Source organism: Delphinus delphis, chromosome 20, assembly GCF_949987515.2.
Source record: "Delphinus delphis chromosome 20, mDelDel1.2, whole genome shotgun sequence".
NCBI classification, from domain to species: Eukaryota; Metazoa; Chordata; class Mammalia; order Artiodactyla; family Delphinidae; genus Delphinus; species Delphinus delphis.
The window spans coordinates 46,923,305-46,939,728 of record NC_082702.1 but is presented as its reverse complement, the minus strand read 5'-3'; the positions used below and the strand labels follow the sequence as shown (position 1 = coordinate 46,939,728).

At 56.1% G+C, this 16,424-nt stretch overlaps 2 protein-coding genes across 5 annotated transcripts in view; one reads left to right on the top strand and one right to left on the bottom strand.

The window, feature by feature from the left end:
• The first annotated feature begins 3,901 nt into the window (after positions 1–3,901).
• LDHD (lactate dehydrogenase D) lies at positions 3,902–7,555 on the top strand. 3 transcript variants are annotated; one of them, XM_060000839.1, is made up of 11 exons: positions 3,902–3,994; positions 4,505–4,617; positions 4,865–5,006; positions 5,239–5,380; positions 5,515–5,674; positions 6,057–6,121; positions 6,203–6,331; positions 6,417–6,544; positions 6,991–7,081; positions 7,161–7,272; positions 7,360–7,555. In XM_060000839.1, the coding sequence occupies exons 1-11, from the start codon at positions 3,923–3,925 to the stop codon at positions 7,523–7,525; spliced, it is 1,320 nt and encodes a 439-aa protein (XP_059856822.1). In that variant the 5' UTR covers positions 3,902–3,922; the 3' UTR covers positions 7,526–7,555. The 3 variants fall into 3 exon arrangements, with proteins under 3 accessions (XP_059856822.1, XP_059856821.1, XP_059856820.1); XM_060000838.1 differs by having other exon boundaries at positions 5,922–6,121; positions 7,215–7,272; XM_060000837.1 differs by having other exon boundaries at positions 5,922–6,121.
• Positions 7,556–11,190: 3,635 nt separating this feature from the next.
• Positions 11,191–16,424, bottom strand: part of ZNRF1 (zinc and ring finger 1) — a 99,587-nt gene continuing 94,353 nt past the window's right edge. Inside the window, exons 3-5 of one of the 2 annotated variants that reach the window (XM_060000438.1) lie at positions 15,072–15,177; positions 13,482–13,579; positions 11,191–12,158 (exon numbers count right to left, since the gene is read on the bottom strand). In XM_060000438.1, coding sequence (XP_059856421.1) covers positions 13,522–13,579; positions 15,072–15,177 — 164 coding nt within the window. In that variant the 3' untranslated portion in view covers positions 11,191–12,158; positions 13,482–13,521. The remainder of the gene's footprint in view (positions 12,159–13,481; positions 13,580–15,071; positions 15,178–16,424) is intronic. The other variant, XM_060000439.1, reaches the window with a different exon arrangement.

Genomic DNA, 16,424 nt, shown 5'->3' with positions numbered 1-16,424 from the left:
CCACCATCTTGACTCCTCCTTTTAGGTTTTAAGAGCACATCTAGCATCCAAATCTTGGTTTCTAAAAACTATTCCTGACTAAAAGGAACAGAACTCCTTGGAAAAGCAGTTGATTACTGATCTGGGCAGGGAAAAGACAAGATGAGCCTGGAGCATCTTATGGTACTACAATGTAAGACAGTGCTCATAAAAAGGTAAGGGCCAGTCTAAAGGGCAGACAAGCCTATATGATAGAGGCCCCCAGTGACCAAAGCTGGGATAATCTGAACAACAAAATAAATAATGATTGTATTAGATTATAACCTATGGAATAAAAAAAAAAAATCCATGAGTCTATATTGGTAATGTACAAATGATTCAGTAAATAAATAAATGAAGCAGAAGGGATGGCTCTTCCTTAGAGAATAATTCTAACTAAATAATATCGAAGAAATAAGAGACATAGAAAATCACTGTTAGAACACCATGACAACAATGAAGGCAGGCAAGGTCCACCAATGGATGCTACAAATCATGAGTGAAAAGTGAGGTGAAACAGGATATTTGCAGCCTTAAACTTTCTACCCTGGTATATTCATTAACTACAAAGAGAAAAAGAGTAACTTCACAGCGCAGAAACACCACAGACATGAACTAAACTCAATGATCCAGGCTATTGCCATCAGTAATAAGACATACTGACCCCTTACACTGCTGATATGATATATTGAGAAGGGAACAACACTTCTGTAGTATTCTTGCCAAAAATGCATGGCCTCCATCTACTCGTGAGAGAACATCAGACAACCCACACTGAGGAACGTTCAATACAGTAACTGATCCATACTCCTCAAAACGTCAAGGTCAGAAAGACAAGGAGAGACTGAAGAACTGTCACAGATTGTAGGAGATGAAGGAGACAAGACAGCTAACACCCCAGAAAACCAGAGGACATTAGCGGAAGAACGGGTGAAATCAAATTTGCAGTTTAGTAATGTACCAATTCTCTAATTGTATCAATTAGTATTTTACTAATTAGTTTTGATAATTGTACTGTGGTTATGTATAATGTAAACATTAGTGAAAACTAAGTGAAGGGTATACAGAAACTTTCTGTACTATTTTTGCAGCTTTTCTGTAAGTCTAAAATTATTTTGAGGGACTTCCCTGGTGGTCCAGTGACTAAGACTTCGCGCTCCCAATGCAGGGGACCTGGGTTCGATCCCTGGTCAGGGAACTAGATCTCACATGCCGCAACTATGAGTTTGCCTCAACTACAGATCCCACATGCCACAACTAAGACCTGGTGCAGTCAAATAAATAAAATAAAATAAATAAATATTTTTAACAAAAATAAATAAATAAATGAAATTATTTTGAAATAAAAAGGTAAAAATAATTTGGATACTCACCCTTTATCCATTAATCATATGAAAATATCTTCCTCTTTGGGCACTCTGGTTGAGTTGATGTGTCTCCGAGCTGGAATGTTAGCTGTTCCTTCCAAAGGCCATTCCTTCTATTGCTCTGTCAGGTCGGCGGCCACAGGATGGGGAGGTAGACATTAGGATTAGTGGATCCCATGGTCATCTGCCCATTACTGCGCCCGCCTTTGCTAAAAAGTGGATCACTTGGCCTGAGGGGATGGTATGTGATATACCATGTCGGTGGGTCAAACACTGTGTGAGCCTTCAGATGCTGGTGCTGGCTGAGGCCATGCAGGCAGGAGAGGCTACCCCATACGCGTAATATGTACTGCATTGATTTCAGTCAAGATAAATTGCTCCCTTTCCAGAGTGGAAAGGGTCTGACGTGGTCAACTTGTTACCAAGTGGCTGGCTGGTCTCCCTGAGGAATGGTGCCATGTGGCAGATTCAGTGTCGCTGTAGGGTGAACACTCAGCAGTGGCAGTAGCTAGGTCAGCCTTAGTGAGTGCGTGTCTATGCTGGTGGACCTGTTACTAGCCTCTCGCCTACTGCCATTGTGCCAGCGCTGGGGGGGTCTTTCACAGCGGCTGGCCGATGACTGCTGGCTGAATCACGCTGTTTACTTGGTTTAGTCTCTTCCATGGTAGATGCTCTCTGGTGGGCGTTAACATATGATACGTGTGCTATAAAGACCTCACTTTGTGTCTGGTCCTCAAGATCCATCTATGTGCCGCTTCTCCAAACCTCCTTGACCCTGATGTTCCAATCTCCTCATAGGCCCCTGACCAACCAGCCAAGCCATTCACCATTGCCCATGGGCCCATATATATTCTTCTATTGGACCCCTTTTCTTTCTACAAAAGGGGATGACTAGGTGCATGGCCTGGAGCTCTGCCAATCGGGAGGATCTCAGGGTTACTCCCAAGTGGGGCTGTAGTACAACAGTCCATGTTCAGCTCAAACCCTCATATTGAGCCAATCCATTCACGAATCAAGCTTGAACTTTTTCCTCCTCCATCAGCTGGTCATAAGAGTTCCCCCATACGGCTGTAGGTGTGAGCTGCGGGAAAGGTACTGGCCAAGCAATGGTGGGTGACATGGGGGTCTGGGCCACCTACTCATGCAGCTGACTTTGCCCTCCGGCCCTGCTTGTGCCCAATTTTCTTGCTCCCCTTTTTGTTTTGGACCTGCCTGACTTTATGACTTGGTGGGTCTGATAGAAGACAGGTCATGACAGCCAGCTCTGGCCACATGATCACTCAATGGTACCTTGTGGTCACACTCACCATCTTAACCAGGACCCAGTAGTAGGCCAGGGCAGTTTTTTTGTATAGTGTGTAGGTCTCTGTTGCAGATGTCATGACCCTGCTCCAGAACCTTAGGAATCTCTATCATGGCTCTTCTTTTTAGGGTTTGCCACAAAACTCTACCTGGCATCTCTCCTCCATCCATAGATACCTCTAGTACCAACAGCTACATGTGGCTAACGGCTACCATATTGGAAAGCACAGATACAGAACATTGCTATCAGTTCAGCAAGTGTATTAGACAGTACCACATCTAGATGTAACAGTTTACAAGAAGTACAGAATCTCACAAGGATACAATCATCCAAAAACAGAATGCGGAAAATTCTACAGAACAAGTGACCCAGTTTCTTTTACAAATAAATGTCATGGAAGAATGGGGGAGAGGGAAACTGTTCTAGATTAAGACGCTTATGAGACACATTAACCAAATACATTCTGTGGACTTTCCCTGGATCTTGATTTGAACTAACCAACTGTAAAAGAGATGATTTTTGAGATAAGCCAGTTAAGCAACACACTGAGAATGGAAATGTGGGCTCATTCAAATGTGGTTGGGGAGAAGGACCCAAGTAGGAGTTTGTATTCCTGGTTTGACTGGGAAGAAAAACAAAGCCAGAAATAGCTTTATCTCAGTAATGTTAGCAACATGCTTCTTCAAATTTGCTGTGGGAGGAAAACAGAGCTTGGAATACTTTCAAGAGCAGCAGCCACCTCACTCCCCTCGATCCTGGGATATGCCCAGTGGGAGAGTGGAGACAAAGGGATGCGACAGTCTTTTCCTTGGCTGATCTGGCAAACTGCTGCTCATCCTTAGCACTCCTCTTCCAGGAAGTCTTCCTGGCTTGCCTTACTGCCCTACCCCCATCCTAACCCCCAAGAGCCTCCCTGTGCTTTCCTCCTCATAGCCTACTCTAACTGTGACACTGGAGCTGGGACTTGCAGGGTGAGAAAAATCAAGGGTGTGTCCCAAGCCCCTGAGCCTTGCTGGAGCTCTGGGTATTCGGACCACAAGAAGCCACTGCATAGTCTTAAGCCAGGAAGTGGCGGCTGTTCTGTTTCCCTTTGTGCTCAGTAAGCCTCACCTCTCCTTTAAGAAGTACTGACTCAGCAAGGGCTGGCAGGGCCACCTTAAGGCCGTGCCACCTTAAGCAGCCCTGCCCCCAGCACAACCAATAGGCTGGGGTGGTCACCGGCTGTTGCCCAGCTATGGCCAGCCTGCTCCGGGCTGCAACTTGGGGGATGTTCCCCTGGAGGGGCTACTGCTCCAGGGGGACTCAGGTAGGTGGGAGGAGAGGAGCCCCTTAGAGGGTGGGGGGCCCCTGATGCCGAGTTCCGGCCAGACTCTGTGCTGCCCCAGCACCAGGAGACCTTGAGCAGAGGCTCGCTGGGCTCACCCCAGGTCAAATGTGGGTGTTCAGTGCGCTGGGCCGAAGCCCTCACAGCTGCCATGAGTGGGGCTGGGGGGTGTCAACTGAAAGATTTGTGGACTCTAGGGCACCCCTTTGAGGGCCCGGAATACACACACATTTTGAAAGAATGCCTGGGAGGCAAGGAGCTGGGTTCTAGGCCAGGCCCTGTCCTGGACTTGCTGGCTTCTTTTCCTCATCTGTAAAATGGGAAGAAATCCCCAGAAGGGCTCCAAGAGCCCTACGAGCCCCCGGCCGAAGCGGGGTAGGGGTGTGGGTGCCTCTGTTCACAGGCAATGGAACCCCCACTCCCACCCCTCCCACTGGCCAGGTGGCCCCAGGTATCTTTGAGTGACCCTGCCAATGTGTTTCTCCCCTGCAGGGTGAACTCAGCGAGGGCTTTGTGGAGGCTTTGAAGGCAGTTGTGGGGAGCCCCCATGTGACTACTGCTGCTGTGGTCCGGGAGCAGCACGGGCACGATGAGTCAATGCACAGGTGGGCTCCGCCACTCCCCTGCATCAGAACCCCTGGCTGGGAGTGAGGGTCCTGGGTTATCTTCTGCCCCTCAACCCCCGCCATCTGTTTTTGGGTGATCTGGCATCCTCCACCTCTCCTCTATGCCCCCAGAAGGGTGTTCTCTGCCCCTCGCCCACTGTGCAGCCTCAGGCCCTGCCATATCTTCAAACTTGAGCAGGACCAGAGGGTACCACACACCCCTACATTGCTGAGGGTCTGGTTCCAGGTGCCAACCTCCGGACGCCGTGGTGTGGCCCCAGAATGTGGAGCAGGTCAGCCGGCTGGCAGCCCTGTGCTATGGCCAAGGCGTGCCCATCATCCCATTCGGCTCGGGCACCGGGCTTGAGGGTGGAGTCTGTGCCGTGCAGGTATGTATGGTGGGTGGACAACTCCCCTGGCCAGGCTCTAGTCCCACCACACTTGTCACACCGGCAGCTGCCTCCTCCACCACACCAGCCTGGCTGGCCAGGTCCAGCCCTCCTTACCTGCCATCCCGGGGCTCTGGTCTGGCTGCTGGGAGGTCGGCCTCGAGCTGGGGTCCTGGGGGCTGTGTCCTGGCGAAAGATCTAGGTCAGTAACCGCTTGAACGCCCTCTGCCAGGGCGGCGTCTGTGTCAACCTGACCCACATGGACCGAATCCTGGAGCTGAATCCGGAAGACTTCTCCGTGGTGGTGGAGCCCGGCGTCACCCGCAAAGTCCTCAACTCCCACCTGCGCGACAGCGGCCTCTGGTTCCCTGTGGGTAGGCTGGGGCTCCAGGACTTTCCTGGGCCTGGAGGGCTCCCTGGTGGCAGGGGTGTTTCTGGGGCTTGGCGGGACCCCTCTGCCCACGGGCACCCGCCCCAGGCTTCCTTCTGCCTGCCCTCTGCCCTCCAGACCCAGGTGCAGACGCCTCTCTCTGCGGCATGGTGGCCACCGGCGCCTCGGGCACCAACGCTGTGCGCTACGGCACCATGCGCGACAACGTGCTGAACCTGGAGGTGGTGCTGCCGGGAGGGCGGCTGCTTCACACCGCGGGCCCGGGACGTCACTTCCGGTGAGCGCCCTCTACTGGCGGCGACGGGGGCCTCCTGGAGAGGCGGGGTCATGAAACTGCCCTGTGGGCCAAAGCTGGTGGTCCGGAGGCCTATTTGGGCTGTGCCAGGAAACGGCTGCCTGGGTGGCAGTCTGCACAGAGGCGGGTGAGCCCAGACCTCAGGCTCAGCTCCCCACCTGGCTTCTGGCCAGAAATCCGTCGTCACGTGGCCTGGGCACTCACCTACCTCATGTCCCCGGGGACCCAGGAAGAGCGCAGCTGGCTACAACCTCACCGGGCTGTTTGTGGGCTCCGAGGGGACGCTGGGCCTCATCACGGCCGCCACACTGCGCCTGCACCCTGTCCCTGAGGCCACGGTGGCTGCCACCTGTGCCTTCCCCAGCGTCCAGGCGGCCGTGGACAGCACCGTACACATCCTCCAGGCCGCAGTGCCCGTGGCCCGCATTGGTGAGCCTGGGATTGGGCCGTCCAGGTGGGCTCCCCTTTGAAGGCCACGCGTCACCTCACGTGGCTTCTCCTTGGTCCCAGAGTTCCTGGATGACGTCATGATGGATGCCTGCAACAGGCATAGCAAGCTGAACTGCTGCGTGGCGCCCACGCTCTTCCTCGAGTTCCACGGCTCCGAGCAGGCGCTGGCAGAGCAGGTGCAGCGCACAGGTGTGCTGGGGTGCTGTGGGCGGGGCGGGGCGGGGCCTGGGCTGCCCCAGAGTAGGGCCTGGTGTCAACCCCCCGCCCCCGACAGAGGAGATCATCCGGCACAATGGAGGCTCTCACTTCTCCTGGGCCAAGGAGGCGGAGGACCGCAGCCGGCTCTGGGCAGCGCGGCACAACGCCTGGTACGCTGCCCTGGCGCTGCGGCCGGGCTGCAAGGTGAGCGGGCTGGGGTGGACACGGGAGCCTTTCCTCAGCCTACTGCCCTATTGTCCAGGGCAGCAGGCAGAGGCCCCGGCAGGCAGGACTGCTAAATCCTCGGGAGGGAGCCCCTGCCCCGAGCCAGGCCCTGGGTGCAGGGACCAAGGAGGGGCAGTGTGGACACAGAAGGCAGGCTTCCTGGAGGAAGAGGTGGTGAAGCGGAAGGGGAGGCTGGGCTCCAGGTGCTGGGGGGCCTGCACGGTAGCGGGGGGTGGGGAGCAGGATGAGAGCCCTGGGAGCCTAGCCGGGCCAGTCGCCTTGTTGCACAGGGAAACTGAGGCTTAGAGACAGCAGGCACGTTCATGTGAGAGGCCGAGCACCCCGAGCCCATTCGTACCCTTGACCCCTTACCTCCCGGGCAGGCTGGGTGAGGGAGGGAAGCTCACCGGCCTGCCCCGACTCAGGGCTATTCCACCGACGTGTGTGTGCCCATCTCCCGGCTGCCGGAGATCCTGGTGCAGACCAAGGAGGACCTGCAGGCCTCGGGACTCACAGGTTCTGCCTGCCCCATGCGGGGCGCGGTGGGAGGGTGGGGGCAGGGCTGGGGCAGCAGCTGTGTCCTCTGGGCCCCCAGGAACCATAGTTGGGCACGTGGGTGACGGCAATTTCCACTGCATCCTGGTGGTAGACCCGGAGGACCACGAGGAGCTCCTCAGGGTCAAGGCCTTTGCAGAGCAGCTGGTCAGGTAAGGGCAAAGCGGGAAGCAGGGTGGGGGAGAGCTGAGGGAAGTGGGAGGGGCACCCGCTGAGGACCTCTTCCCGCTGCTTCCCAGGCGAGCACTGGCACTCCGTGGCACGTGCACAGGGGAACATGGCATCGGCCTGGGCAAGCGGCAGCTGCTGCAGGAGGAGGTGGGCACGGTGGGCATTGAGACCATGCGGCAGCTCAAGGCCACGCTGGACCCCCGAGGCCTCATGAACCCAGGCAAGGTGCTGTGAGGGGCTCGGAGCACCTGGCCCACAAGCCCCCAGAGAGTGGCACCTCCCGTTCCAGAACCTGTTTTCCTGCCATGGAACAGCTCTGCCTTTGCCTGGACCCTGCAGGGGTCTTCGCCAGCCCGCTAGCCCTTTCATCCCAGCCAAGGCCAGAGAGAGGAGGGAGAAGCCTGGTCGGCCGTCTTCTCCCTGGCCCTCTTGCTGGCCTCCGGAGCCTTTGGTCCAGTAAATGGCTCAGGGTCATTCCCGGTGCAGCTGCTTCCTCTCTGCTCGCTTACGCATCCTGTAAGGTGGTGTGGGTCAGTCACCCCAAAAACTAGGACGACCCCCCTCCAGCTCCCCACTGCCAGGGCAGGAGAACAAAGGCTGGGGGCCCCAGCACCTATAGCCCAACTCCATCTGCCTGGTGACAGGAATGCTCCTTTGCTGGTGGGGGAAGGGACCTTCCGCTCCACACTCATAGACCCCCAAAATAAACCTGAACCCCACGTGCAGTTGTCTGGAGATGAGCAGGCAGCACCTGTGAATGAACCCCTGTGCCTGCCCGCCCCACCTCCTCCAAGTTCTTTGTCCTTTGGCTGGTGACGTCCTCGTCCCTCATCCCGGGCCTGCCCTCTGACTTGCTGCAGCCTGAGGAGGGCAGCTGCTCTGCCCCTCAGAGCCCCAGGGCCTAAGGACTTCCCCATGTCCATCGTCACTTACCGCAGACTCCCCCACTGAGCCCCAAGTGTACTCTAGAACATTCTGAACATGTCCTTCAAGTGGCTGCTACCAACCATTGCAAATGGAAGTGATTTTCCTGGTACCACACCTCTCCACAGTGTGATGTATTATACTACCAGCTTTTTTGCCTCAACCTCAGGCTCAGTCCACCCTGGGGCCTGCTCCTGCCTCGGTCAGGATTCCTGATCAGAGGACCTTGTCCGGGGTACCTGGCAGTTGTTCCCCCTAAGCCCACGAGAGGGCGCCCGACACCTCAGAGCTTAGACACCAGTATCTGCTTGGGGCAGTGGTGCCCAACACTCACCTCTGCAGGGACCTGCAGCTCTCAGCTCTGGGCCCCCCACTTCCCAGGGTCTAGCAGGTGTCTGGAGTCCTGGAAACCAGTCTCTAAGCTCTCCACGCCCCTGCAGGTCCCAGGAGCCTCTAGTGCAGGCCCATCTCCCTCACCCCAAGGCCTTGGCCCTTAGGAAAAGGGCTGGGCGAGGGGCGCAGGGGAGCCAGGGGCACACTCCATCTCGCCTCACTCCCATTCTCCCAAGCCACCTCTGAGCTCCTTCCCTGCCTCCACTCCCTCCGCCCCTCCCCACCTCTCCCCTCAGCTGTTCAGGCAGCCCCTCTGGCTCCTGAGACCAGCTCAGTTCTTGGAACCCCTCCTTTCTGCTAACTTGGGGCTGAGCGCTGAGTTCGCTCCTCTGTGACATTTCTGTCCCTTGGATGTGCCAGGGGGTGGTGTGGGGCAAGTCCCATGGGCCCTCCCCCACAAGCACCCAATAAAGCGGACTCGAACCATCTAACCATCAGCCACCAGTGCCCTCCCCTCCACGCAGGCAGCCCACCACCAGCAGCCCCCCGGGGCAGCATTCTGCAGGGGCAGGCTCCTCCCCTACAGGGCAGGGCTTGTCTCTGATGTGCCCCTCAGTGCCTGGCAACTAGTAGGTGTTCAGCAAATGGCCACTTCCCCACAATTCTTTACTAGGAAAAACTCCGAACACGCAGGACAGTTGGAAGAACAAGTACACTGTTCACTGAAATACTAGCCACTGAAGATTCAACAATGAATATTTTTGCCTTACTTGCTTCGTGCTGTATTTTTTGGGGAACCATTTGGAATTGAGTTACAAATTTGTTGACATCATTCACCTACATAATTCAGCATCTATTCCCTAGGAATAAGGACCTAAAAACCTCGACACCATTAAATGGCTCCTAGATGACTGGTTTTAGTGAGGTGCCCCTTTCCAGGAAGCCCCCTCCCCTTCACGTGTGCTGGGCCCTTAGCAGAGGGAGTGGGTGGAACCCACCTCCCAGTGCCTGCCAATTCCCTCCCCTCCCGGAAAGGCAGAGTTGAGGAGAGCTGTTGGGATGGAGGATGACAGACACCAGTTTCATCTGGAAAGCCCGGACAACCCCGGTCCTACCCCCGCCCAGGAGCTGGCAGTCTGGGTCTGAATTTGGAGGAGACGGCAACCAGCAGAGGGCTGCAGTGTGCCAGGTGGGAGTGAAGTCGCTGGGGGTGGGATAGGCACCAGCCCCAGGAGCCTGGAATAGCAGCCGGCGTGGGCTCCAGCCCTGCCCCAACCCAGCTCGACCCCTCAGCTCACCCAGGGCGCTGCCAAGGCTGCCAGGCCTAAGCCACCGAGGTGGGCACAGAGGCCTCCTCTGCCTGCAGGCCCAGGGGTCAGGCAAGGAGATCCTCAGGGCCAGCTTTGCTGGAGGAATTAAATATAGAACAGGCAGACATAGTTGCCAGGCAGAAGCAGGAGGTGCTGTGAATAGAACAGTGCTCTTTGCGGTGACAAAGCCACGAGCGAGCCTGCTGTGCACGTGCCAGGGGCTTCTGGGCAGATCCTCTGACCCTCACGGTGGCCTCTGAGCCGCGTGACTTTGTTCCCACTTCACGTGTGGGGCATCTGAAGTTCAGATGAAGTCCTTTCCCCAGCGTGGTTCTGCCAGGCAAAGGAGCCCCATACAGACAGTTTAGAGCCCAGGTTTTTGCCACCATGGCGACTGCGGGTACCCCGGGTCACTACCCGACAAGCTCAGACCCACAAACTCCTCTTGAGTACTTCTCTGAAATGCTGAGCGTGCCAGTGCCTTGGCTCAGATTTGCCCACCAGCCTGCAATGCCCTTGTACAGAGCAGGTGCTTCAGCAAGTGTCTGACAGAAGACAACTGCAGAGCCTGGGCCTGGTGGGGTCAGAGCCCATAGAGGCAGCAGCACACAGGAGGCCCGAGAAGGGGCGGAGCAGGCGTCTTCCTCCACAGCTTTCTTCACAGGCTCTGCAGGAGGCTCTGGAATGCCGCTCCGGGAGCCGGTCTGGCACAGGGACAGAGGCGCCAGGTGGGCACTGCTACCTGCTGCCCTGAGCTTCCCACCCAGCCCACGGTGTGCCAACTCGTGTGAGCCCTGAGTGGCTGGTTCTAGTTCAAGGGCTCTGAGCTGGCTCAGCCCCAAACCAGGGCCTCATTCTGGGCCTCAATGAAGGATGCCCATGAGTCAGCACTGAGATGTGGCCAGAGCAACAGGAAGGGCAGGGTGTGGAATGGGGAGCCAGGGATTGGGCGGGGGGCGGTCTGGGCCAGTGCCTGGAAGAACCCGCATCCTTGCAGCCTCCATCCGCTGCAAGGTCTTTGCCCTGCAGATCTTTCCAGAAGAGTTCTGTCACGACCACTCCACAGCTGATGGCAGATAGATTCCACGAGGCTTGAATGGGTCGTAAAGCTGCGGGACTCCGGCCTGACCTGCCACGTTCCCTCACCCGGGCGTGATCGCTGAGAACCACATCACACACCTGTAGCCCCGATGCTAGCCTGAAGGAAGGCTAAGGAGGTAGGCAAGGGAGCAGGGGACAGACCGTCAACGCCCATTTCTTGATTGTGTAACAATACTTGATTAAAATGAAGTCACACAGTGCATCTTTTATTAGACATTATTTTAATACCATATCAAAACACCTTGACTAATGAAGAAAGCCTTTTCCCCCAGCTTTGAACGTATTTTTAAACATTTTATAAGGTTTTTTTTTTTTGTATTTTAAAATATAAATACAGAAACCTATCTTGCAGGGGCTGATGCCACATGTGAACATCAATGGCTAGAATGTTCTCAAACAGAATGCCTGAAAACAGGGGCAGCTGTACATATCCCTTTAATAAGTCTTTTGTTTGTCTAGGTTTTCTGGAAAAAAAAAAATCCACAAGGGTCTAAGAAAAACGTTCAGGCATTTTTGCAGGACACTTGTGATTGTTAAATCCTCTGAACTGACCAGAACCAGGAGGGAAGAGGGGAGGAGAAATGGAAAGGAGGGGGGGAGAAGGTCCTCAGTGGGTTGGTTTTTGGCAATGAAGTCAAGATATCAGGGTCCCAAGGGGAGAAAAGTGCAAAACCAAGCCAGAAAATTGGGGAAAAAAACCAACCAAACAACAACAACAAAAAAAACCAAGGCAGAGCGGTTGATGGAGAGACCGCCGGGTGCCGGGCACGGGAGGGCTGTGAGCTCTGCTCTGCGAGTGGCGAGAACCCGGCTCTGGTCGTTTTGTCACTGAGCGGGTTCTGGCCGGGCAGCAGACGGCAATCTGTAAACATCACGAGGGAAAACACCAGTCGACACTAGACATTTTTTTTTTATAATTTTTTTTTTTTGTAAACACTTTAGAGACAGACCCACAACGCCTTTCAAAGGTGAAAAAGAAAATGCCCTTTCCCTCCTGAGATGAGGATGAGGGGAAGGATATTGGGTGATTCTTTCTTCTCTCAAACTCGCTCTCATTCAATCTGGTGTCCTCAGGGAGAAAGGGAGAACCATTCTCTGGAAGTCAGTGCAGGAGGGGTGCCCTGTTCCCACTGGTGTCCCCAGCTCAGCTCTGCCCCAGTGTCCGAAGCCTCCTCTCAGGAACGGGGGCCTGGCTGTCCCTGTGGGGACCGTAAGATGTAAGTCGTGCTCCATCGGGCCGAGGCCAGCCGCGTGCATCCCGCTGAGGCCGGGCAGGGGCACCTGTGGTTCCGGTCTGGGGGCCCCGAAGCCAAACATCATGCCGGGAATTTGGACTTGCAGCCAGCACCAAGCTCCATTCCCTCTGCCTCACGCTTCCCCTCGCCTTTTCTTCACCCCACGTCCTCAGTTTTTGAGGTGAAGGTAAAAAGGGCAAATGTCCCTGAATAGTTTGACATCATCAGCTGTTCTGGGAGTTTACTTGGAATAAATAAAATAAACCTAACAAAGAACAAAAGAAAACAAAAAACGAGAAAAAGAGGGAGAGGGAGGGAGAGAGGGAGAGAGAGAGAGAGAGAGAGAGAGCGCAAAAGAGGCCCCGAGAGAAAGAGGGAGAAGGAGAGAGAGAGGAGAGAGAGCGCAAAAGAGGCCCCCAAACCCTTGGATTCACGTGAGGTGAGGTGGGTTTTGGTTTCTCATTTGGCAGAAAACAGAAGAGTGCCAGCCCAGAACTCGAGAGGGCCAGCTAGGATGGGGACAGGAGAGAATGGTCAGCAGTAAAGCAGGGCGCCTGCGGGAGAAACTGGGGTTGGACGACGGTGACAGGGGAGCACATGTGCGCATCTCGGGAGAAAGCTGGTTGTGCTGGTCTGCTGTGCAAACAGGGACTTGGGTGGCGGGGCCCCAGGTCTGGCCTGGAGGCCTCAGATTCATCTGGAAGGGGGTGAGGGCGGTGGGTGCAGGCGGGAAGAACCAGCCAAGCGCTGACTGCTGACAAGCGCTGCAGGGAATGAGGCGCCGTCCCACACTCGGTCTTGTCCAATGAGTGTGCTGTCCACGTGGGGACGCAAGCGAGATTATCCCGTCCCCAAAGAAGCAGCAGAGACACCCACGCCACCGAGGGGCAAGGACCTGCCCCGGCCCCCCAGCAAGCACGAGGCACAGCTGGGGTGCAAAGCAGCATCCTGTCCCAGGGCTTGTGCTGCTTCTCCTGCCCAGCACTTTCCAAGGGACCTTCCTGAACCTTCCTCGGGGAGATTCGCCCTAGACACGGGGAACACGAGGGGCCTTCCCCCAACTCACCTTCCTCTACCTGGCAGGTTCTTCCTCGCAACGTGCGAGTCTGGACTCTCATCCTTCCCAGGAACCCTCCCCACCTCACGGAACCCCTGCTGCTGAGATGCTCCCCTCACCCCCGACCCCTCTTGGCCGGGGGAGGCGGGGCGTGGGGTGCCGTGAGGGCAGCTCAGCCCCCCTCTCCGCCTCCAGGCCCCAGAGCAACGCGACCCCAACCACGGGCTCACCTTTGAGAGGAGTCAGCAAGCGAGCCCAGCAAGCGAGGAGTCAGTCCGCGGGGTGTTCTGGACAAGATCTGTTCACTTCAAACCATGAGTCTATGCAACTGAGGGGAGACGGCAAGGGAGACACATCACCGGCTGGCCAGGCCGCTCCCTGGGGGCTAGCTCCAAGCGTCAGGAATGCCTGACGCTCACCTGCGGGGACCCCACATACCCACTGTCTGCTAGCAGGAGGGAGGACACCCAGGGGGAACCTGGCACAGCCGGAGTCCCGGTGCAGTGCTTACGGGCTTGGGCTGGACCTAGGCACTGCAGGAGGCAGGGAGTGTGCCCTCGCGAGGGACAAGGCCTCAGGGGCACGGAGCCCAGGAGGACGGCAACAGCTAGGGGTCAGAGGGTGAGAGTGGGGGGCTGCCCAGGGCAGCCAGTCAACTATCTCCAAGGCTTAAAGGGCAAAGAAGTGGGAACAAAGCCCCGGCAGGCTGGTCACGGCCCTGAGCAAGCCCTCTCCGGAGTCACAGGAGCAGCCTGAGGCTCCCTCCCTAGTCTCCCTCTCAGGAGGCCCCCAGGCTCTGCCTGGCTTGGCTGGCTGTGGTGGGCAGCCAGCATCTAGTCCTCCTTCCTGGAGCAGGTGGGCCAGGGGAGGACTGGCCCTGTGGCTTGGTGTCTTTGCTCAGGAGAGCCAGACAAGAGGCCAGCGGGGAAATCCTGGTCTCTAGTGTTTACAGAAAGCACTGTCTGAACAGAGAGGGAACAGAAATTGGCCCAAGACAGCTTTCTGTAAAACATCTGGGTATTTTCAAAACAGGAACCAGACAGATCATTTGCATAAGTCTCTCCCAGAGCTGAAGATTCCCTTCTTCTGGCTCTGGTCAATGCTTCCCTGGGACACTGGAGCGCTGGGTGCTGCGCCCAGGCCAAGACCCCCTCCCCTTAGGCCTCACTTGCGCCTTTCTGACACCAGCCACACCCACGTGCTGCCCCGTGGCCAGTGGCCCCGTGAGTCAGGCTTTGGAAAAGCCTGTGTGTCCGGAAGCAGCTCTGGGGCTCCAGGGGCCGAGAACAGGTGGAGGCCGCGGGCAGCACAGAGCGTCCTCCTGTCCTGGGTAAGGAGGTGTCTTCTTTCCAGTTGGAAACAAGAATGAGGCTCATGCTGGAGCCTGAGGGCGAATCTCAGTCCTGCTAATTATAGCCGCTCGCAGCACTGGGGCCCACAGGTAGTGGCTATTCCTGCCTGCTGGGCCTCTGGGGAGGAGGGGCGGGGCCAGGGCAGCCAGCACACCCCTCTGTGCTGACCACCACACCCCCACCAGACCAGGGTCTGCACACTGGAGCAGAGGGGCTCACAGAGATGGACGGGGGCTCAACCTTCCAGGGGGCAGGGGCTCCACAGGCCTCCCCGTCGGGCCCACCACCCAGGCTCTGCGCTCAGCACGTCCAGAACTCCCCACCTGCTGACCTCTGCCTCGACTCCACTCAGAGTGCTGGGGGACGGGGTGGCTAGTGACAGTCTGCCCTTCTCTCCCCCCACGCACAGGGAAGGGGCCCTCTGGGGTCTGGGGTGCAGCTAAGCTGGCCCTGCCGGCCCTCTCGTACCTTTTGTGATAAATGCACAGGCAGGGCAGCCTGGCTATCGTGTCCCCCTGAAGCAGCTCCTCCAGGCAGATCACACACTCACCCGCATCTTTAGTCAGCACGTCATCTGCAAAGGGGAGACAGAGGAGAGCGGGGGGTCAGTCACCAGCAGGCAGGGATCTAGGAGCTGCTTGGGACTGCATGGGTCACCTGAGTCAGCGAAAGCCCAAGAGAGACCTTGATGTAAGGGTCCTCACTGTGGACACAAGACACGCAAACCACACACTAACTACCTGAAGACAAAATGGGATTAATCACCAAGTAAGCGGCCCAGGCGATGAAGGACGAAAAAGGCTTGGAGAGGAGGAGACATGCAGCAGAGGCAGCACGAGACAGAATGGTTCCCTGAACAGACTTTCCCCCTAAACATACACACCGACCAGGTGCACTGGATTTCTGGTTTGGAAAAAATGGTGATGAGGAGAGTGGTACGAGCCAAGGGTGAAGGGAAGAAACAGGTACCCCAGCAAATACGCGTACATGTGTGTCCACGGCAGCATTATTCACAAGAGCCAAAGGTGGAAGCAACCCAAAGGTCCTCCAGCGGATGAATGGAGAAATGAACCGCGTGGACCCACACAACAGCGTATCCCCTCAGCCAGGAAAGGGGTGGAGAGCTGACGCCTGCTGCAACGTGGGTGCACCTCGAAAACATGGTGCCGAGTGGAAGGAGCCAGATGCAAAAGGCCACCTGCTTTCTGATCCCGTTTATGTGAAATGTCCAGAGGAGGCAAATTCAGAGACAAAAAAGTAGGTCAGGGGCTGGGGGCAGGGGGCACTAGGGAGTGACTGCTTAATGAGTAAGCGATTTTCCTTTGTTTTTCTTGTGGTAACGTGAGATCTCTTAACATAAGATCTATCCTCTTAATAAAAATGTAGGAGTACAGTCTACTATTGTAGGGAAGCCCCATACCTGAAACTTTCTGCCAGTTGAATAGCAATTGCCTGTTTCCCTCTCCCCTGTCAACACTTCTACTCTCGGGTTCTATGGGGCTGACTGCTTTAGCTCCTTCATGTGAGTGGAGTCACGCAAGGAGCTCCTTCTGGGATGATGACATGTTTGGAACTAGACAAGAGATGGTGTTGCACAACATTGTGAATGTCCCAAATGCCACTGCACTGTACACGTAAAAATGGTTACTTGTGTGTTATACAAATTTTAACTCAGTTAAATATTTAGAAAAGACACCCCACACCCCACCAGAAAAGAATGAATGGAAGGGAGCCGCTGCCCACCACGGCCCCAAGCGAAGCCGTGGCCAGGACAGCCCGAGCACAGCAGGGGGCCGAGCCAGCATCCCCTGCGACACTTCT